General features: G+C 47.0%; 1 protein-coding gene across 4 annotated transcripts in view; it reads right to left on the reverse strand.

The window, feature by feature from the left end:
• FBXW11 (F-box and WD repeat domain containing 11) overlaps positions 1–12,790 on the reverse strand; it is a 78,471-nt gene extending 65,681 nt beyond the window's left edge. For 2 of the 4 annotated variants that reach the window (XM_067305124.1, XM_067305122.1), the window contains exons 1-2: positions 12,694–12,742; positions 3,918–3,997 (exon numbers count right to left, since the gene is read on the reverse strand). Coding sequence is in view for 2 of the 4 variants with exons in the window: in XM_067305123.1 (XP_067161224.1) it covers positions 12,694–12,738 (45 nt within the window). In the remaining 2 variants the exon portion in view is untranslated. Of the gene's footprint in view, positions 1–3,917; positions 3,998–12,693 lie in introns of all 4 variants that reach the window. The other 2 variants (XM_067305123.1, XM_067305121.1) reach the window with 1 other exon arrangement.
• Positions 12,791–23,018: the final 10,228 nt, after the last annotated feature.

Consider the following 23,018-nt stretch of genomic DNA (forward strand, 5'->3'; position numbering starts at 1 on the left):
ACTTAAAATGCTCCCCGTATCTGGGAAAGGCAGAGACATCCACCGGTAGGTCAGATTCAATGCTGCAAAAAGGGCTTTCTGAAAAGCAAACCAGCTTAGGGACAGTATGACCATTTCTGAAAGAAATATGATCACCAGGCCAATTTAATATTAAGCTCAGGTCGTCTTTTCTCAAAAATCAGCATTAACCACAATAAGACAGAAAGACTGTAAAGCAATAACACTGTTCAAAGGCCTTCAGTATTATTTTACACTCAGCAGGGAATAGCTGCCAACTACTCAAACTCAATCCCCCTTTGCTAGCTGGGATATCATCCAGATCTTACCTGGCATTTTTATCTTAAGTGATTCATTCAAAATATTGATAAGCAGAACAGTGTTGCACCAGCTAGGCAATTGGAACAAGCACTCTGAATATTTGCAAGAAGTGGAAAAGTAAAAGTGTCATTGAACTGTATCGATAATAGCAGGAATTAAGCGTGGGGCATGCATGTAACACAAATAAGCGCGTTCCACAAGTGACAGCCTGGCATGGCTTCAGAATACATTCATTATGCTGCACATTTTGGCACAACTTTTAGTACCTCTACTGAGATGCTCTAAAACACAAAATAATTTATGGCAGACCAATAGTAGTACTTTATCCTGTTCCCATTTTCATTTCAAAACCAGCTTGTCTCTTGAGAGGTGCAGTGTATTTACATGCTCCATACAAGTTTGAATCAGCGGCATCACATCACTACCTTTTCCACGTACAAAATGCAATCTCACATACAGACTTGAGTGTCCAATTTGGAAGGCAGTCCGAGCATCATTCGTACAAAGTATTTCCAAAGTACATGAAGTTTCACATACGTGTTCTGCTTTGATTTAAGAATGGCTACATTCAAGTCAAGAAAGCTGTCTTTATAAAACAATTTAATTTATTCTTCCATTTTTGTACTTGGGATGAATTACAAATGTAAAAGTGAGTTTCTCAAAGATAAGTATTAGCAGCATAGCAAAACATATCTTAACTTCTAAAATGCTTTTGTTTTTTTTTTATTGTTACTATATCATTCAAAAAATAGGCAACTAATAGCTGAGTCTCATTTCCATTAGAAAATTCTATTTAGATAAACGATGGCATTCAACAAAATCTGCTCAATGATACCACCTCCCAGGTGTCATTCAAGATCTGCACATAAGCCTCTTGCATTTGGGGAAAAACGCTAAGTGAGAAATCAGGACATTTAAAGCAAGACAAATGAGAAATAATTTGATCAGACAAGTTCTCCTCGTTACCACGCAGTTGTTCTACATAGGACAACGAATTCATAGAAGGGTGATCAATAATGCAGGCCCGTTCTGCTCCTGAAGATCAGAGTACATTTGCCACAGCAAAATAAATGCTGCAAAAGGAACATGGGTTCAGTAGAGAAAAGATTATAAATGCTTTCCTTGAATAAAATAACAATCTTACTCCATTATAATCTATTCATCAGGATACGACTCACAAGATGCAGTATCTTGTTTTCAGGAGGATACAAGAGACTAGGAAGAAAATCCTAACACGTTTATATCAAAGTCACTCAGTGTTAACTGAGATCAATGTTTCCCCAAATACACAGTATTTACATTAATCCTCACTTCCTTCATGTACGTACATCCCAATTCCAACAGTTTCAAAACTTCAAAAGCATGATATTCCTTTCTGCATTAACTGATCCTATGCCACATAAAAAATGGCCATGTCTTTCCTACCCTCTAATGCAGCAGAAGCAAAAGGGTCCCCTACACAGCTGGGGACAGTAGCACACCTGCTAGTAGTAAACCACTGCTGACAAACTATAAGAAACACTGGAAAGACACCTAGAACTGCCAACTGAAATAGTAGAAACTCAAAGTGAAGAAGTTCAACACTTAGGAAAAATGTGGCTGAAACCCGTTTAAGGTATTAAGAGTTGGCTCAAACTCTTCTCTGTATTAACCTTGAGAGCTAACAATCTAACAAAAACATTGTCATGATCTAAAAATCTAGTATGGACAAGGCAGTGTGAACTTTAATTTGATCAGACTCGTGTATGAAGTCTGGGCTTAGTACATAATAAAATGTTAGATTTGCATTCAGTGTTTGCATTTCAAAAACTACAGAGTATTTAAATAGTCTTTGAAAGTTGACTTACATTTTACTTTTAAAAAAATGTAAGATTCAAAGCCTGAACCAGAACTAAGCCTCCAACCTGCATATACTTGCACTCAAGTTCAACTTAACACTACTACTGCCTTCAATAGGACCTTTTCATGTTTCAGAAAGAGTAGTTATATTATAGTATTTAATATCATAACGCTGGCTATCTAAAAGAGGAGTACACATTTAAGCTTCCCCTTTTTTGACTGTATTTTAAGTTATTTCCTCATTTCGGGTTTCATCATTAAAGATTTCAGGTTCACTTCTGATTCCCCATCCCCTCATTTTAAAAAAGGCACACGCTGAACAGCAAATATTCCACGAGAAGATTTTATTTCGCAGCGTAACTCCAAGGCGAGGGACAGCCTGACTGGTATGTGGGACAAATTCAAGTTGGGATTAGAAGAGACTGCAAGAAATGTGTCAGACTAAGGTTAATGAGTATTTCCCTCAGACTTTCACCGCTGAAAGCATTAAATTATACTAAAAAAAGAAAAAATATGCCCAAGACTTCTCCACCCTAACCAAATACAATTCAAGTAGTCAGGGGGGAAAAAAAAAAGTCAAACCAGGAAACAGTAGCCTAAGCATAAATTTTATATATTTGTTAATTAAATTCAAGTATATTTTTTGCAAAAAATACCACACCAGCAAAACAAATGCACAGCTAAAACAATACATATTATCAACAGCACCTACAAGAGTTTCTTCTACAGCATATTAAATATTGATGCCTTAAGATTTGTTTTAATAGCTGTCTACAAAAGAGAACACGCAAGACTCAAGCAGCTTAGTGTTATTAATATCAAAAGGAGTTGTGCGGGCGCACCTGCTTTATAATAAGAGAACTTTAGAAGCAAGTTGACAAGTTTGTTAAAGCACTAACTTGCAATAAAGCTGGGTGGTAGGAGAGGTCTAGGTCTCAAGTTCACACCTGACACTGAAGGCAAGTCATTCTTTTTGAAACAGCCAGTGACCTGGTTTTCCTTCCCAATGCACACAAATACCTTACCAACTTGTTTGTAAGAGAACATATCACAGCCTCATACAGCCATTTCAAAATCTCAAAGTAGTAGGCTGTAGATTACTCAAAATAGTCTACTCCCCTACTCTGAAATAAGCCTGTTATAACTTTAAAGCGCTTCTTGAAAATGATGGCTTACAGCTGGCTCACCTGTTCCTTGGAAACAATTAAAACAGAACTTTAAGCTGAAATCTCATTAAGGATTTGAAAGGCTGACTCCAAGCGCTGCCCACAATAGAATTTAAAACATCATTTCAACAGGATAACACTGGAATTTGTAATACAAACAACTAGAAAAATTTTGCTAAATTTTTGATGAAGTCATGAGAAAATACAGCTAGAAATCAGAGCAGATAGCTATTATTTTTCTAAACTTGACTGAAAAGATCTAAGTCATTCATAAGGCTGTTTTCTCCTTTCAGAAGCAAGAATTTTAAGCCATTTGCTGAGTGCCCCTGTACCTGGAGATACTGCTTTCTAGCTCCACAGGAGACAAGTTCGCCATATGTTCCTAGATCTATTTTTCAGAGCAGACCTGCAATTTCCTAATAAAGTACACACGTATTACTGAATTTGCCCTTTCTTACTTTAAACTCACATCAGCAGCTAACTTTGTGCGTTCTAGTATTTTGGGGACATTAAGCAGTTAAAGCAAGGTACTGAATTTGCGGACAAACTCAACTAAGCGGAAGCAGCAAGATATAGTACAGGGTGGCTTCTTACCTGAAACTTTGTTTCTGGGCTTCAGATCCACCAATCCAGAATGAAAGGGGATTCGAATGGGGTTTCCTTCTCAGACTGGTCTGTTAAAAGAGAGCAGCCAATCATCTTCAGCTTGGTGTATCTACTTCTTTCTTGAACGAACTCCCAATTACGTATTCCTAACGCTGTTAGAGAGACAAGGCAGCCTATCCACCTTCACCAGGTCAGTAGCAACTAGATTAGTGGGGTCACCGGATTGGTGGATCTAAGACAGAGAAACTGATTTACAGACAAGAAATTGCCCTTTCCCGTGCCCCAAATCAACCAACCCGTAACGCTTAGGGGCAACAGCTCAATTGGCAAAGATTAAGACCGAGGAGAAGAAACTACAGGGCAAATCACGAAGCGTACGCTAAAGCTTCAACCACCAGCTCCTACTTCGCAAGCATGTTCCATGAACCGCTAGGATGTTAATATACAGGCTTTCAAACCAGACAGTTTCAAAGCATACAGGTCTGCTAACTTTGCCACACACATGCTCTAAAGCATTTTATTGCAATTATTTGCCTTTTTCCTGACTCGGGATGATCTGACTTCCCTTACGTACCAGCAGCACAAAGATGGAACCTTCAAGACACATGATCTGAATGATAGCAAAATTCAATAAATTTTCAGTGTCACTGTGGCTCTGAAAAAAATCTAGAAATAGGAGAGAGCAAGATAAGCTATACTATTCCTGACTGAGATAGGAAAAGTCATTCCTTACTCTCTGATCAAGATGAAAAATGACTTAATGCAGTGCTGTCAGTAGTACGCTCAGAGTGTAAAACGACTAAATTAGTTTAAGTAACTTTAACAGTAACAGCTAAGAGAAGATGGAGTCTGCAGAAAGCTCCTACTATGCATCCAACAGAACTAATTATGGAAGCATAGCCCAGAGAGACTAGACTGTGAGCCGTCAAAAAGTTTGATATACAGCCCAAAAAATATTTTCCCCTAACAGCAGCACCATTCTCTCAAACATAATGCTGCAATATCCACAGAAGAATACGCTACCACGTTCTCTCACGCTTCTCCTTTCCTCACCAGCCTCTTCTGAAAACAAATCAAGCATTTTTTAGCCTCCGCAGCAGCGTCCCAAGTATTGAAACACAAGCAGCTTGGCCAAGGACAGAAGATACTGCCCCTATTCGCAGCTGGGCCAAGTAGTTGTGCCAGTGAGTACAGCTGTGTCTGACTGTCCGCAGCTACCTGAAGAAAGGAATATCTAAATCATGTGCTAATTTTCTGCTTATCAATGGTAAATTAATAGTCTATTATAGAACTACACTTCAAGGACAAAGCAGCACTCAAGTTTGATGGTATGTCCAATCTATGATTTATAAGGCTGCCAAGTAAAGCGATAAGATGTCAAGGTATACGACTCAGAAGTGTAAGACTACAACACAGCTCAGTAACAAGACCACTATCAAAATTATATAAAAGCACCGATTTGCTAAGTAACCGCAGAGTCGGTGGGATGTTAGGAGAGGCACTTCACCATGAAGGCATTCCTTAAAGTTATTTGGTAGTGTTACAACGCAGATCTGATTTTTCTCTTGAGAAGGAGGGGAGTGATGGAGACTACTCGAATATCAAGTTTCCCTGATTAGTCCTTTGCTGCCCAGATAGAATTTCTTAAAAGTATCTCTGTCAAATACAAGCTGTAATTTTAAGTTAGGAATTTTTGCAAATTTTGCAAACAGATCCTGAATAGAGACTTTCAAAAAGCAGTATACATTTTTGTTTGTAATCTTTAAATTGGCATGCCTTAAAGGGCTAAAAGTTTTGAACAAAGCCTCACCACGCAAGCCATCTCGACATACAAACTTACACCTCAGGAAAAGACTAACAACAGAAGTTGTCACAACTTATCTTGCAACAAAATTCAATATTCAAGAACTCAACGATATTAAGCTCAAAACAGCCACATAATTTGTAAGACTGAATATGCAGTTGTCTTCTCTAAGTGACAGAAAGAACAAAGTTTTGCAACTCTGCCACAGCTAAAAATTGACCCCAACAGCTGTTACCAATTTACACAGAAAGTGCATTGGTCTCTATTCCTAGCAACAGGTGCCTACCTACATCTTACAGTTCATATCTCTATCAGTACAAAATGCGCCCGGGAAGCTGAACTACTCTTTGAGCCCCAGGGAAAGCTTCAGTATCTCAGGGTAGGCAGAAGTACAGGGATGCAACTTCCTGAGGGGCCCTGGATTAAGAAAGCAGGGAAGAAACAACATGTCTTCAAATGCTCCCATTGTTAATTTAGCCTGTATTAGAAGCAAATTAAGTTTCCAAAAAGTGTCAGTGCTTTTTGTTAGTAAAACACAAAAGGCATTGGGTTACTTTTGCACTATCTGGTTTTGGTCATGCACTACTCACACTGGGAAACATGTGGAAAGTAGTATAGGAAAATGGAGTAGGCTGTCAAACATCACACCGTTGAGACCTAAATACACCTATGAACTGGAAAAGGAAGGGATTTTCCAGAAGTGGATTTCCTCTGAACAACAGAGTGCTATCAATACCACAAAAATCAAACTGAAAAAATCAGATTATATAACAACATAAACAGTGGCATTAGTGTAAAGAAAACATCACCATAGAAAACAAAAGCTAGAATGTAAGTATTGTTATTAATCAGCATTAGTTTAAACCACTCCGTAAATATTCTCATTTCTCTTCAATAAATGACTCGCCACAGAGCAGCACTCTTACAACCACGGTCTCTTATTCTCTCCCACGCATCATTCTTCTCATTGGCACATTTGCTGCAACATCCATTTCATTTTAAACCCATAAAGCTCGTGCTACTGCACAAGCACTCAAAGCAGCAGAGCAAGATCTAAGATGAAACTGAAAATGCCCAAGCAACAATGACCTCTAAACTCTACAGCAATAAAACGTAATGCACCAAAAGACATACATCAAGTTGGTTTGACAAGCAGTGAAGGTGTTTTGGAAAACACACATGAAATGAAAAGATACATCCATCCTTCAAATAATGTTCCCTGGTCTCTCTAAGGGTACAGCTTATAAGTCGGGTTAGTTTATTTTGATAAGATGCTGGTGCAACGCTTATCAGTGACCCAAGTTTTCAGCAACATTCACAGCCCTGCTTAAGGGGTACACAGTCAACATGGCCTGAAACGCAGAAATGGCACACATGCATTTTACAACTTTTTAAAGGAGCAACCAACCCAACAGCATTTTAGAGAGGTCAGCTGGTACACATACCAGCGTGCCTGCAGAGATGTGAGCTCATTCCACAGCAACACCTGTACACTAGATTTATGAGCACAATTCAGGACCTTACAGTCCCAAACCAGAGCTCACAGGCAACACATTGCCCTGCAACTATCCAGCAGCTCTCAAACTCAGGAAGCTAATATGTATTTTTCAGGCAACAAGATGACTTTGCTGAATCTTACCTGCTCAGCATTGTTGCAAAGGCTGGAATAATCAGTAATCTGAGAAAACTTAACTGAACTGTGAGGCAAAGAACCTCAGTATCTCAAACAAGATTTAAAAAGCCTTTGGTGAAACACCAGCCTTTAGTCTTATGAAGAAACCATAAGTTTCCTCCATTACGCAACTAAAGGCAATTTAGTTTCAGAATTTTCCCTCCAAATGGAGCATCTGCAGTTTTCCTTCATCTGTATAAACTGATGGCTGCTGCCATAATAATCACAAGCCAGTATTTCAGATAATTTAATTTGTAACCTCTGTTCTGCATCTTTGTATTCTCCACATCCCTTCTCAGTCCCATTTTCTCACTCATGCTCTATTATTTCATCCAACCCTTTCCCAAAAGGCATAGCTTTCCGCACTTCTTTGTCCACTTCCCTCATTTCATCACCATTCTGCTGGCTCCAAACGCAGTTGTCTAGTTTAATTCATTTTCTTAAGCTCTTCCTTCCCCTTTTCTGCACCACTGCCAAAGTCGCAGCAATCCATTCGCTTTATATCCTCATCCTTCCTCTCACAGGCACTCTGAAGTGTGACTGTCAGTCTGACAGTCCCTGTAGCAGCACAAATCTTACATCCCCTGCCCCAAAGGCTCTTCTGTACCTTCCTAACAGCCATCCAACCACCACCTCTTTAGATACCTACTCTAGTCATTTTGCCTTTTTCCCCTTTGCATGAAACTATCCAGCATCCTACCGGCTGCCTATTTGCACATCTGATATGCAGCTCTCAGCTCTGCTAATTTAGCTACTGAAGGTTAGAAAAGATAACTGCAAAATCAGTTGTGCTTTGTCACAGCAGGAGAGCAAACAACTAGTTAACATACGGGTTTCCAAACATCTTGCTAGTTTTCCATCTACTCTCAGACTCTGACTAAGAACTACTGACAAAACACAGTCATATTTGAGCTAGAACAGTACCTCCCTTGTTTCAGATGCAAATATGATCATTGTCCATCTGTATCTCTATCACCACAAAAGTAAACTCTTTGAAGAATTACTCTAAGAACATTTGGAAAAAAAATGTAGCTGCCTGCTTGGTTAGCAACAACTGAGAGAAAGGAAAAAAAAAAGTGAGAACATTGTAACACTACTGAGATATACACAGCAGTTGTATTCTAGTTTCTAAGCAGAATGCTAGGACTTACTTTGCGCTATAAGGCTTTAAATAGTTCAGGGACAAAATCTCCACCTGCAGTAACCCAAGGAACCCCAGGTACTACTGGCACGATTTACTGAGGAAGCTGCTGCTGCTAAGGCATTTCTACGTGAAACACTTTATTCTGAGATTGTTACCTTTTAAATTTGAAGGCCCTCAGCTCACACCAAAGTTCTACCAAGAGAAACAAAGAATTTTGGTAAGATACTCAATTAGAGTTCTTTGTTTATTATTTACAAAGGGGAACTTAAACATTTGACACGCATGAGAGACAGCTGTTCCAGAGAGTAAATGTAGTACGTTAGGAAGACTTTTTTCCATATATATATATATAAAATATATGTATTAAAAAAAACTTAATATAAGTTAACTTAATTTATAAAATTTAAATAAAAATTACAATACAATGTAAACAAGTGCTTGTCAGTTTTATTCCTAGGCATGGTCTTTCCATAACTCTTTCATGCTACCACCACTGAGCAGTATTATATTGAATTTAAACTGCCAACTCTGCAGCACAGGGATCTGTGTTTGTAGAACAGCATGCACATCAAGGACACAGTAGAAAGACAGATGATAATAAGCTCAGTAAATGAGAATATTAACACACACTTGGCTTCCTGCTTCAGTAATCATGTCCAATAGGTGTCTGGTGGGCACAAGAGGCTGAGAGGAAAAGACTTGTTTTTATACTATCCATATCTCACACTGCACAGTTCATCCCATAAACACGTACCTTTTTATCCTGTTTATAAGGACCATATTTTCCTTACTTACGTATTCATTCACAACCACATTAGTGTAAACTAAGATGCTAGTAATCCCCTACTTTAAAAGCCTGCTGGTAAAACAAATGTATGGTTCAGTGAAGTTTTCTAATAAAGTGCAAAACACAAGGTTTTTACCAAGTATTCAAGACAAATACATATAATGCATTGGATGCAACTGAATATTACAGATTTTTTCCACAATACAGAATTTGTAGGTTAAAAATTTTTTTTTTTGCAAATCATTGTTGTTGGCACTTCACCTTAAGGAAAAAAAAAGTTTGATTCTTTAAAAGAGCAAAAAGGTTGCAGTTATCCAATTTCACAAAGAAAATGAAAACAGGGAAAGAAAGAGCCCTATCAACCGTTTCAGCTGCTCCTCCATCTGTTCTGGATTACTTCATTACTACTCATTTTCTAATAATTAGTCCACTCACACAAAGCATTTAACCAAAACTGTGCAAGTACTAAGGTATCTAAACTAATGACAACCCTGTCAGAGACACTGTTAGTCTAAATCTGTACCCCCTGCAGTCAACGTACGCGTTATATTTCTAGGCCTCGTGCTTCTTGAAGCCACTTTTACAGGCAATGGGTATCTTGCCTATAGCGATAGAAACCATAAGCAAATGAAAGCCATGAAGTGTCATAACTAGATCAATTGCTCATCAGCAAAGATCAAAACCCTAACAACATTAAAAAGGCTAGATGACATGATTTACAAAACCAGGAGAAGATATCTAAAATCTTAAGCTGTTATCTAAAATCTTAAGCCCTCCTAAAAAATACAGTGACTTCAGAACACTAGCTGAAACTTCATATGGCAAATGAAAGTTGCCACTCTGAAACCTTAAAATATTTCACTCAGATTCCAGCTAAAAATAGAACGGCATTATTTCCATCACTGATTTTTCTTTAAATAAATGCAAATTATCTATCCAGCTAAGGAACAGTTTGGAGCTAGAACATCACGTTCTGAAACTCCCATGTAATTAACATGTTGACACATTACCTCTTGTTTATCAGTCACTCAGGATTATATTGTTTGCTCCTCAGAACTTTTGCATCATACATTTGCACCTGTATATACTGGATATTCACCCTTGGCATTGGGGGGAAGTGATCGAGTACCAAAAGTGCATAAAATACAATCTTCTGTATCAAAGAGATGCATAAAACATCCAGCTTTTAGTAAGCAAACCTCTGTACCTTCTTTCTTACGAAGAGATTCTTAAACACAAAAGCACCGAAGTCTTTCCTGTTAAAAACATCCCTGGTTTAGGGAAGTTTGCCACTAACATTAACAACTGATATAAGAGTTTGCATATAATACTGAAATCACACTATCAATACTGCTTCGATTTCTGCTCTGTTTATTTAAACAAATCTTCCAGAAAATCTCACCTTCTACAACACATAAGAGCGCAAAACCTTCCTGGGTCATGTCTTCATTTACAAATAACTTTGAATGAATTTAGTGGAACATTTAAAATAAACTCTAGTGCTTCTACGCAAGCCTTCACTAAGAAGGAAATTAAATTCAACTACCAGCTACATTGTTACAAAGTACCATTTTCTACGGAAAACCTACAAAATCCATTATTCATCCTATTAAAATTTTATATTTATGAATTTCTTATGAAAGAGGTAAAAATGTTTCTTAAACCTCCTTCTGTAGAATAAACATCATCTTAACAACCCCAGTATTTGTCTTTATGCTAACACATTCTCCAGGATCAGCTGTGAACAGAGGGTACAAGAATTATCAGTATTTAAAAGTTACATTTGTTTCTGTTTGTTAGCAATACGGTCAGAAATAGAACAGACTTCTAAAAATGGAGAGTGGTTACAAAAGGTAAGCAAGGAAATTGCATGACAAATACACCTTCCAGCCTCAAATTCTATTTTAGCACCTCATATAACCCAAGGCTGAAAAGCATTAGTAACCCGCCATTACAGGTAGGAGAAAAGCCACTAGAACTCACTTTATACATTTGAGATTTAAAAGACATCTTTTCTGTAAACGACTTGTTCTGTAACAGATGCCTTCGCGGATATCAGCAGCCATTATTCTTAACACTGCAATCCCCTAACATGTAAACAGTTCTGATGACACCAACTTTTAAGTGCAAAATCACTAAATCAATAGGGATCAAGAAAGTAGGCTCATTAAGAGCAGCTTTTAACCTAGGAATCTCAGTGATCAGAAACAAATATGAAAGGAATACCCGACTTTAAAAAAAAAAAAACTTTATTATTATTATTTTTCCTTCTTAATAGGAGGAGGCACTCAAAGAAAGTTCAAGTTTTTCAGATGAGGTAGTTTAACAAAAACTGTATTGACTGAAAAAAAAATCTTCTAATGTCTCTACTGAACTCAACACACCTTCAGAGTGCCTCAAAAGCAATATTAGAATTTTACCGTTCTGCAGTACTGCATGGAATTTTGTATGTAAATTATGCTCTGACAAATAAACTAGCAGAAGGTGTTTTTATGAGTATCCTTGCTAGTTTCTCCCGGTTCCAAACTTAATTCTATTCTTCCCCGAAGGCAGCTAACTACACTCCTCTCTAATATTTGGCTACAGAGATCTAAGCTCTCCCTACGTTTAAAAAAAAAAAAAAAGCCTCCTCATTCTTCCGCTTCCAGCCGGCCACCTCTCCACTAACCCGAATTTAGCGGCATAAACGCTAATTAGGGGATATAACAAATACACCACTTAGGCTTAGTTAGATAATACTGCGTTTGCCGTATCGAGCATTTCGTAAAAGCTTCACTGCTGGAGCTGCTGCCGGAAAACATACGTTACCTCGGCGGAGGCGCACAGCACCGCGCAGAGCGGCGGCCGCGGCAAGGACACGCTCGGAGGAGCCAAAGCCTCCGGCCTGCGAGTTAAGGAAGCCGACGCCGAGGGCGGCCCCGCCGCAGCCCCGCGCCCGCAGCACGCGCCGGCCGCCGCCGGATGCCGCAGCCCCGCGGGGCCCCGGGGCGGGCCGGCGCCGCCGCGTCCCGCCGCAGCATTTCGGTTTCAGTTTTGGGAGCGCGGCCGCGTCTCCCCCCCGCACCGGGCGCGGTTTGCTCCGCGTTTCGGTCTCCCTTGGCTTTTTTTTTTTTTTTTTTATTTATTTTCTTTCCGCCCCTCTCAGTGAAAGCGCCCGTCGCGCCCTCAGGAACCGGGCTGCAGCGGCCGGGCGGGCAGGCCGGGGCCGGGGCCGGCGCGGTGTCACCTTCGCGGCGGGGGGGCCCGGCGGCGCCTTTGTGCGGCCGCGGCGGAGGCGCGGGGCGCCGCCGGGCCGGGCCTGCCGGCGGGGCGGGGGCGGGCCGCCGGGTGCCGCGCCGCGCGGGGCCGGGCACTCACCATCAGCTCGATGGTCTTGTCCTCGATCACCGAGTCGGGCTCCATAGCGGCGGGCAGCTCCGCCGCGGCGCCACCTCCCCCCGCGCCCCGCCAGGCCCCGCCGCGGGCCGCCGCCGCCGCCGCTCGCGCCGTCCGACCCTCCCGCCCTCCCCCCACCCGCCGCGCGCACGCACGCTACGCACGCACGCACGCACGCACGCACGCTACAGCCGCCGTGGCGTCACGGCGCCCGGAAGTAGAAAGGCACCGCCCCCTCCCCCCCCCCCCCGCGGCGCCCCTTATAGTGGGCGCGCCGGGAGGACCACAACTCCCGGCGGTCCCCGCGACTCCGCAGCGCCATTGGCTGGGGGAGGAGGCGCGCGCGGTGGCTTGGCCGGTCGCGGGGCACGCCGGGAACACCCCCTCCCCCCCCCCAAGCGGCGGCCTCCGAGCCGGGCCCGGAGGCCGCAGTGGCGCCGCGGCCTGCGCTGGAGCCCGCGCGCTCGCCCTTGGCCCTCCCGCCCCGCCTCGCCGGGCGAAGCGCGTCGCGGTGGGGCCGCTCTCGCTGCGGCGGCCGCGCGGCCCCCTCGGGCCTGCCCGGGGTGCGAAGGGCCCTGGCGCTGCGCCGGCGGCCGCCCGGCCCGCAGCAGGCCCGAAGAGGGGCCTGAGCCCTGAGCTGCCGGGCGAAGCGGGACGCGCTGGGGGGCGAAGCCTGGCACGGCCTTAAGTGCCCGCGAACCGCCACCGGGGTCGCATCAGCGTTCCACAACCACGATTTATTAGCAGTAACACTTTCGTAAAGAGGGTTATTTTGTTTGGTTGGTTTTGTAACTAGCTGTTACAAACTGTTACAGCATGCCCCACCGAGTGTTTTTCCCCCTTGTAGAGCTGGATAACACCCACTTAGTCCAAACCAACAGCTGAAAAAAATCAGAAGAGGTTCGAGCACACAACAGTACCTTGAGCAATACTTACACAAGAAACCTCTTTCCCCTGTGTAACAGGTAAGGAGGCATTGCTTGCTATGACTTAGAGACTTCAAAGTGCTCTAAATCAAGCTTGCAGTGCGTTTCAGAGTCCTTGTGTTTGAACTTAAGGTTGGGGAAGGGGACTTTCTTTGCTTAAAGAGCTGTTGATGCCTTAAGTATTGTTTTTACTTTTTCCCCTATAAAAACAACAAATACACAGCAAGTTATCAGTGGAATGTTTTACAGAACCTCTGAACTAGGAAATGGTCTACGTTTTTTCCAGTAGTGTTAAGAAATGAAATTAGAAGCCATGAAAAGCATCAGCTCCTGAAGACAAACGTAACTGCGAAGGCATTATGATATGCAGAATCACACGTCAGTCTTGCAACACTGTTTATTTAATCAGTCCAAGTCTAGCTAGTCCCGCACCTCAGAATTTACATCGCTAGCAACTGAGTCGGGCGAGAGCGTCAGCGCTTTGACGAGTGGAGGACCTAGTGCTGTCTGCATTGCACCCCAGCTTCTCGGTGGGCTATCTCTACCCAGTTTGAAGATCAAAGCAGTCACGGATATACTTAAATGGTGTGATTTACTGAACGCTGACCGACAGCATGCACAGCATTTGAAAAATAAACAGATGGTCCTTGCCATAGAAAACTCTCAGTCTAGCTTAGATGTAGACAGAAAGGGCTGAATGCAAAAGCTTGGAAAGCAGCAGCACAGATGCAGCCTATTTACAAGGAAACATGGAAACACTTGGATAAGGTGGTCGCACATGCGTTTCTGTCCAACTAATTGCAGCCTGCGCTCTGAGCAATGAGCTGCATTTCCAGCAGCCAAACCTCTAGGGTCTGTCTCCCGTTCGCAGACTGTCTGCTCGCAGACATCCTCTGCGGGCGCTGGCACAGCGAGGGGGGCTGGCAGACCCAGCCCGGGCACGGCCAGACCGGCTGCAGGGGGGCAGCCGGCGTGGCAGTGAGGCTGGGGACAGGAACAGCGACAACGAGATCTCAGGTGCTTTGGGTTACCAAGGTCACCCAGGCTGCAAACTGATGACACAGCAGCGACTGAATGCATTTGTAGGCATTGGAAACTGGAGGCAAAAATGTCATAAGCAGCAATCTGGTATAACAGCGTAGCACTAGCGACTATACACCTGGGATGGAAATGGACTCAGTAGCTTTCATGCCAAGCATTTTTTTTCCTGAGGTACCTACTTAAACTTCTTATCAAGAGATGGAATATGAACAAATGGAAATGGCACAACGTCCTTTCTTATTGACAGGCATCCTGCTTTACAGTACATTGATGTCAACAGAAATGTATCTTATTCATAAAAATGTTAAAAGAATACTTATCGTGAGGTCTTCACTCCTTTCACAGAGTTGAAAAATGTAGTCCAAGACCAGCAGATCTCCCTCTCCCTAAACAACTGCCACTGCCCACTACCTTGGGGAGGAAAGTGAAACTTTGATATGCCCTGAAAGCTGCCACCTTTACATTCATTGAGACCAAGCGAGTGCCAAACATGCAGCCATCGTTGGACACTCGCCCAAGAGCTCCTCTAATTGATACTACAAAGCCCCAGCTCTTGCACCATTGCTGAAGGCAGCTTAGGCAGCGTGAGCGCCCGCTAACCCCTATCCAGACATGCTCCATTTCCATGTGAAAAAGATATCAGGGCTTTTTCCATCAAACCTGGAAACTCGGATTGACAGCTGAGCTGAATTCTTTCCACCTTTACATCACAACCTATGACTAAGGACTTGCAGGTCAAATTATACTCAGTGTTATGTGTTATATAACTCCACTGACCTCTGCAAGTTTATAAAGATGTCACCGAGAATCTGCTTCCAACGCACACGGTGGAACAAAATCCAGCTTGCTTTTTGCTCTCTCTCTCTCTCTCTCTTTCAACATGTTCACTCTGGATAGCAAACAAGCCAGCAGATATTTATTTGTGCCACCAAAGTAAAAAATCAGCATGTCTAGTTCTAAATATACACAGGGCGCAGATTTGCTGAGCAAGACGATGGCATTTTACATAGGCACTTTCCAAAGTTCAACTGTACATTCAGGCTAGTTTTCTGAATATGGACAATTACAGTATTGTCCAAGTTATATGAAAAGAAACAAACACAAGAGGCAAAAATTGCTCCATTTATTTGAAGCAAAAGTAAACCTGTGGTCTAATACTGACAATCCGCACGTCAGCATGGTTAGCACATTACAGCAGCAAACACTCCAGAAACAATCCTGGTTCTTGGAAACTGTGGCATGAGATGTCAGATGGAACTTGAGTAAAGAACTACATCTTTTAATCATACGGACAGAAAAAACAATTGCTATGATACGCAAGAAAGAACTGTGAAGAATGTTGAAAATAATTAAGGAAAGCATTAAACACCTAGAAAGTAAGACCAGATAATACACAGTCTTCTGTATCTGCAAACTAAAGTAAGATTGTTTCTGAGCAACTTGTGATTAACAAGAGCTGGTCAAGACTGAAAAACTTGTCCAAGGGAAGGTGTAATAAGATGGATGATGAACCAGATTTTTGATAAATTTAGTCTGAGATGCAAAAATATTCTATTAAAACATTGAATTATAATAAAGTCAGAGTGCTTTGTTTCTATTAATATAGTAATGCTATTACCACAATAATCTGAGGAACACGTCTGCGTGTGTGTGCTCTAAGTTCTGGTTAGTACGACACCGTATCAATGCATCCTCAGTATATGTATAACTCACTATTTTGCTGACAGATCTATGTCACAGATCTGCAGATCAGCAAACCAGAAGCAAAGCTAGTCATTAAACTTTAGTGATGACCTTATTCAGGTGGAAGCACAGCCCAGCGGTGGGTTAGTTTCAGCCTAAGAGAACCAGTTCTGCCAGTTTTTCTGCGAGGATGGGGAAGTGGGAAAGCCCCAGCCACAGAGCAAGGGAACCAAAGGTACCTTCGTGTTGTGCAACGGGACAAGAAGCTTTGGGCAGGACCGAGAGGCAGCAGAGCCTGGTTTTACCCTTTGGAAGAGCCTGTTGAACCGCGGTATCAGCTAAGGTTGAAGGGAGAAAGCATTACTCCCTTATTAGGGAAGTCATCATGCGAGCGAGAGATGTCTAGACCTCTCGGGGGACTGTGCTGCAGGCTCCTTCCCTCTCCCCAGGGTAATAAGACAATTAAAGCAAGGAAATAAGTGTATATATATGTCTTAATTAAGGTAGGTGCCATCCTAAAGATATCTAAGCAAAGTAACCAATGTGTTAAAAACACAGGAAAACGTATCAAGCACATGCATTGAGTTACATACTGATTTGCTCTTCCAACAGGAATTTTTCGGTGGGCCACACTATTAATTACGATCATTTTGCAGCCTCCTTCGGGAAGACACGCGGAGAGGGCAAGTTGCCGCAGGAGGAGGGCGGGCGGCGCAGGCCGGGGCGCACGCGCGAGGGTTTCCTCGCCGCCCCGGGCCAACCCGCGCGAGCTGCTGCGCGAGCGGGCGCCCCGGGAGTTGACGTCCTCTCTGGTGCCAGGAGAGGCACGACGGCCCAAAGGCCCCACCGCGCGCCCCAGCGAGAGGCTGGCGAGCGCTCGTGCGCTGACAAGCAGAGATCTCCAGGGGAGGGGAAACAAGTTTTAGGACCCAGAGTGTAGAAATACAGCTAGAACATGACCCGGTTTTTTAGTCCCCAAATCTTCTCCATGTAATAATGTGATTTACTTTTCGGCAAGGTGTTTTCTGCGGCCTCCAGCAGCCCCCTCACAGGGTGACAGTCCTTTTAGCTTTGCCCATATTTCGGGGATCCCACTTGAGTGCAGACACCCCCAGCACCGCGATAAAAGGAAGACGGTCGGACACAGGCGCCGCCCAGGCAGGCTGCTGGGGACCCGAAGGGAAGGACGGACCGGCCGGCCGGAGGAAAGCTGCCCCTGCTCACGCCGCGGGCTGCAGGCAGCTTTGCATCGGACCACGGAGAAAATGGCAAAAATAAGAAACAAGTAGCAGCAAAAATCCTAACCCTGGGATTTTCTATGGAATTTAGCTGGGTGCTAAACGCTCAAATGAAATGCAGTGGGTAAAGATCTCCTACAGTTCAGGTGCCTTCTTGAAATCCCCGGCCTAGCGTCTTCTACTCACTCAAACCTTGATCCTGTGATCTTGTGCTGGTTCATTGGCCGCTCGGACAGGGATCAGAGACGACTCAACGGCCAGGAACGAGTTACAGCGCAAGGAAGCAAGGGCAGATACATTTCAAATGCCTCTGCTGGAAAAGTAACTACTTACCTTACAGCTGGTAAGAGCAGGATATAAATACATGCTCTTGTTAGGGCAGGGACAAAAGTACACCTGAAGTACGAAAATGTTTGTTCCCACTTCAAAGAAATACTTTGTATCCAAAAAGTGATGGCACTGGGTTTGATTTCTTAAAGAACCCAAAAAAAAAAAAAGAGCAGGTTTATAACTATTCTTACAGCTGCCGAGTCGCAGATGCCGTAACTCCTGCCAGGAGAGCAGCGGCTCCTCCCGCAGCTCTCCTGCGATACGTAAAACAGCGAGGCTCAGAGAGAGCTTAGCCGGGGGGGAGCAAAGCAACGCCGGACCTGAGCGGCACAAATCCTGCAAAGCCCGAGCTCGGCAGAAAATTAGCCGCAACCGGCTGTCTGAGAGTTTCCTGATCTCCGCAAGGCAGGATCGGGAGTGTCCGAAATCCGGCCGCAGCCCCGGTGCTCGAGCTTGCCGTGGTGCCCGGCCGCGGCGGGTCGCGGGGCATCCTGCCGGCGCTCCGGGAGAGCCTGCCGGCTCAGGACCCGTGCCCGGCGTCCCGGTTTCTCTTTCCAGCCGCTTTGTTGGTTTGATAAAGACTTGGAGATAGCGAACGCAGAAAGGACAAGGAAACCCACCTGCGGGAAGCAAGGCAGCTCCCAGGCTGCGGGTCCCGCGTTATGACACGGGGCGCTATTTTGCGGTCTGCGGATCGGGGAGCCAGGGGATGCCCTGCCGAAAGGCAGCGCAAGCCCTGACCTCTGCCGCCGGCTCCCCCGGACGACGCTGTCCCCGGCGCTGCCTCGCGGACGTGCCGCCTTCCTCGTCCTGCTCAGGTTCACCTCGCCCGGCTTCGGGTCCCCAGCAGCAAGCAGAAACCATCCCCGAGGTGCGACCGTGCGCAGGGCGCACGCGGCTGCTGCTTTCAGCCACGAGCGGGGGAAGGCTGCTATATTATATTTAATATAACCCCCCCGGTAGGGCTGCCCCGGTGCTGAACCTTGCTGCCACATGCACACGACGGAGAAATTTCAGCCCGTCCAGCTCAGAAGGGGATCTGCAAACCAGTTCGGGGGCCGGGAGTCCTTCGGAGGGCGTCAGCCTTGGGTTAGTAAGAAAACAGCGTCCAAACGAACCTGACCTGATCCGGTTTGTCAGAGCCGCTGTGCAGCCCGGCGCTTCCGGGCTGGTGGCGCCTGCGTCCCCGCCGCCCCGAAGGGCTCTGACCTCTCCCAGGGGTTATGGGCAGCGTCCGCAGCCGCCTCGGGGAGGCGGAAGCGCTGCTGCGGGGCCCCGGCGCTCCCCCGCCGAACAAGGCCCCGCTCCAGCCGCTCGCCTCCCGCCGCGGAGGTCTGCAACGTGCTCGGCGCCGCGCTCACCGGCGCGCGCTCCCTGCAGCCTCGCCGCCGAGCTATTCCAGCCACGTCTTTAGCTTCTGTCGATGCCTTCAGTGCGTTTCGGATGCTTAAGGAATTGAAATGTATTGTCATCTTGTTCTGGGCAGAGAGAACGAAACCCACGAGCAGTACAAAACCCCCAGATTTTAACGCGTGAGCCAGGGGCTGCCGCGCGGTTACGAGATGTCTCACCTGTGCTCTCAGGTGCGGCCTTTCCGCCAAAGGGTTTTTCCTCCCCTCGCCTGGCGTAACAGCCTCCCTCTTGCTGCCACTTCACTGCCTGAAAATAGAAATAAACCTTCTCTGCTAAAAATCAGCCTGAGGGTATTGCTGTTAAGAGAGGCGATACCGGAGCCCCGTAGCACAGCGAACAGGCTGTTGCTGTCGCTATTAGCCGACCGCCGCTACGCTAAGGACTTGTCTTGGCCTCGGCTTGTTTTACCGTGGTTTTTACTGTAACAGCATCTTGCCCAGGGGTCAAACGACTATCGCCTGAGCCGTCCTAGCTGCGACGGCAAAGCCCCTAACCGTCGGCTGCCTAACGCCGCTCTTAGCTTTGGCTCAGCTTTGTGCAATCGGGTGGTCGTCGCCCTGAAGAACAAGCTCATATACAGCGAAGGGCTAACGAGACTAAGTCCCCACGATATAATTGAATTTGCAGACCATGAGCCCGTTCGAAGGCCCCCGCCATGGACACGGAGCAGCCGGGGTAGCGCCGGCCCGCGGGAGGTGGCTGCTGGCCGGGAGGGCGAGTGGGACACCGGGAACGGAGGCGGGTGCCGGAAAGCCTGCGTAAAACAGCCTTGATTGTGCTATTAATGGCATTTAACACTACCTGGATACTTTGGCCTGCAAGTGTAATAGTACATTTGTTATATTTTGATCAGACCTGATCTAGCAATAAGTTTTTGCCCCTGCACCTAAGACGCGTTTCCTATTTACGCACAGTAAAAGCTCCGACGCAAGCGCAAGACGGCAGCTCCCGCGGATGAAGGCGTTTGCCCTGCGCCCCATAGCGCAGGCGGCGGCGCTGGGGAAGCCGGAGTCCTGCCGCTGGCGAGACGCCCCCGAGGCCAGAGACTGGGGGCGAGAAGGCGCTGGAGGCAGGAGGGGGCTGGCAGGGCTCCGCGGCGCCTCCGAGCAGCTCCGGCCCTCCGGCAGCAGGAGGGCAAAAGCAATTCCCGCGCAAGGTCTCCGTTCGTAGCCCCAGGGCGGCAGCGGGTTAAACCGCCGCTCAGTTTTGTGAGCGAAAAGAAAAGCCCCAGCCCCTTGGTGGGTCTTAATCTGCGTTTATTTTCAGTTTCTCTTCGCTTTTTGAGCTCTGCCGCCTTTGCACGGGAGCATTGCTCTGGAGCTGCCCTCGGCCCCTGCGGCCCGAACTCAAACCCAGCAGACGCATCCTCCAGATGCGGCTCCAAGTTCTTCCCCGGACCAAACACCATGGAGCGACATCCCCCCTTGGAGCCCTCCTCACGCCCCCGCGGTGCTTCGGGCCCCCGAAAGGGTCAGCGCACGACTACGCCCCGACCTACGGCCGCCGCTCGGCCGCGGTTTCCCTCTCCCCCTCCGCGCCCGGCTCGCTGGCGGCCGCACGCCCCTGCGCACCCAGCACCGCTACGCGTCCCCTCGCCGCCAGGAGCAGCTATTCTCGGCATAGTCCTACCTTCGAGGAGCCGCCGGAGCCCGGGCAACGCGCGGAGCAGCTCTCGGGTCGCTGAAGCCCAGCGGGAATCTCGCCGACACGGAGGGAGCCGCGAGCGAGCCCAGGCGAAGACCTTTCTCCTCCGACCGCCGGGCCTGGAGCCGGAGCGCCGGGGAAGGGCGGCCCGAAGCAGCTGCCCGAAGCAGCCGCCCGGGAGCCTCTGGCACGCGGCGGGGAGCACCGAGGCCGAGCGATTTGGCCGGAGCATCCCGCTGCCGGTGAGGGGGCTCGCCGTGCCGGAGCAGCGACGCGGCCGTCAAGCGGGCGAAGCGGCGGCTCGGAGCGACCTCCCGCCCTGGCGCCGAGAAGGAGAAGCCGCGGGTTAGAAACCGGGTTTCCCCGCAGCCACGGGGGCGATGGCAGCAAGGCGGCGCGGGACAAACCGGGATCCAGCAGCCGGAGCTCGGGCACAGGCAGCTTCGGGGGCTGCTCTCTCCGGCGTGTCTTTGCCCTCCGGGTCCCAGCTTGCACAGAGCTACGCGGCTTCAGCGCCGGCACGGGGAAACTCGCTGCCCCGTGGAGCCCAAGGCAGGACGGCGACAAGCCGCCCCGCGGGGCCAGGTCCGTCGCTCCCCGCTGCAGGGAGCGGAGGCGTCTCCCCTGCCCCCTCGCCGAGCTGCCCGGAGCTCGGGCTCAACGCGCCGCCTCCTTCGCGCCTCTCGCCTGCGGCGCTGGGGGCTGAGGCTTTGCTCAGCCCCCCCTCGTTGGTGCCGAGTCAGGATTTGCCCTTTGACTGTTTAAGCACTGACAAGGATTCAAAAGTGTTGGAAGTGCAATTTTTCACCAGCTGACTAAATATAGCGCAGCGAAATTCCCGAGTCGCCGTTCGGCCGCCCCGGCCGGGCTCAGCTCGCCGCTGCGACGGCACTCGCAGGCTGCCAGCAGCAACGGCGCAGGCCGGGCTCCAGCTCCCGAAATAACAAGTTACAAAGGGCAAATCCTGTCTTTCATTACAGCTGTACAAAAAGTAGTATTTAAAAGGAGCGTTGTCCGAATCCCTGAACACGTGGGGCCAACTTAAAACTGAACCAGGGGACGAGCGCTGCGGACTCACCGTACACAGAACAAAATTCAGCCGGTATTACTGAGCGCTGAACACGCACGCACTTAAGCGCTTGGAAGAGCTGAAGCCCTTTCTCGTGATGGGAATGTGTTCAGACAGCGAGCAGAAGCTGATGGTCCACTATAACAGCTACTCGTGCGAGACCCTTAGCAAATTGCTCAGGTGGTACGTGCCCGAAGGCACGCTTCTTCCAAGCCCAGCTGCAGAGCGGTGCGGGCGAAATGGCAGGCGAGAGCAGGACTTCACATCTCGGGCCTCAGTGCAGAGCGTCCTGAGGGGGCATTTAAACCTCTCTGTGAGACGCACAGAAGGAAGCGGCTCCACGTGACATACTGAGAACGACGCTTCCTATTCATCCTTCTCTCGAGTCCATCAAATCAAGACTGGGTCCCTCACGGGAAAATAATTAGTTAATGGCCTACAGGATGCCAGACACGATGAAAGCCCTCCTGTCTAGCTTTTAAATACGAACTTGAATTCTCTGCTCGTTCTAGTCTGAAAGCACGCAAACTTGGCCCCACGTAACTCCTTTTCCAACTGCTGCCCATTCCACAAATTAAACGCTGCAGCAACCGAGCGAGCCTGCTGAAGGCCGCAAGGTCTCCCAGAGGAGAGCGCGCCACGGCGTGCTTTTGTCACACGCCGAGCAGAATCCGCGCGCCAGCCAGCCGACCCGAGACCACAGCACTTAGCAATATTTGAGATAAAATAGGAGGACCGTAAATCAGCACCTTCAGATACGTGACAATCTCAGCAATGACACCGACGCATGCAAACAGGACAAAAGCAGACCTGCAAAGCCTACAGCAGTTTCCTGAAGGGTTAAGGGGACCCAGTGACCTTTTCCAAGTACCTTTGCAGTTAGCCAGCTGGAAGGCACCAGATGCCTACGCAGAAGGGACCCCAGCACACAGTCCTACAGCTGCTCTGCAGACTATGCACAGG

Source organism: Apteryx mantelli, chromosome 14 (assembly GCF_036417845.1).
Source record: "Apteryx mantelli isolate bAptMan1 chromosome 14, bAptMan1.hap1, whole genome shotgun sequence".
Taxonomy (NCBI): Eukaryota; Metazoa; Chordata; class Aves; order Apterygiformes; family Apterygidae; genus Apteryx; species Apteryx mantelli.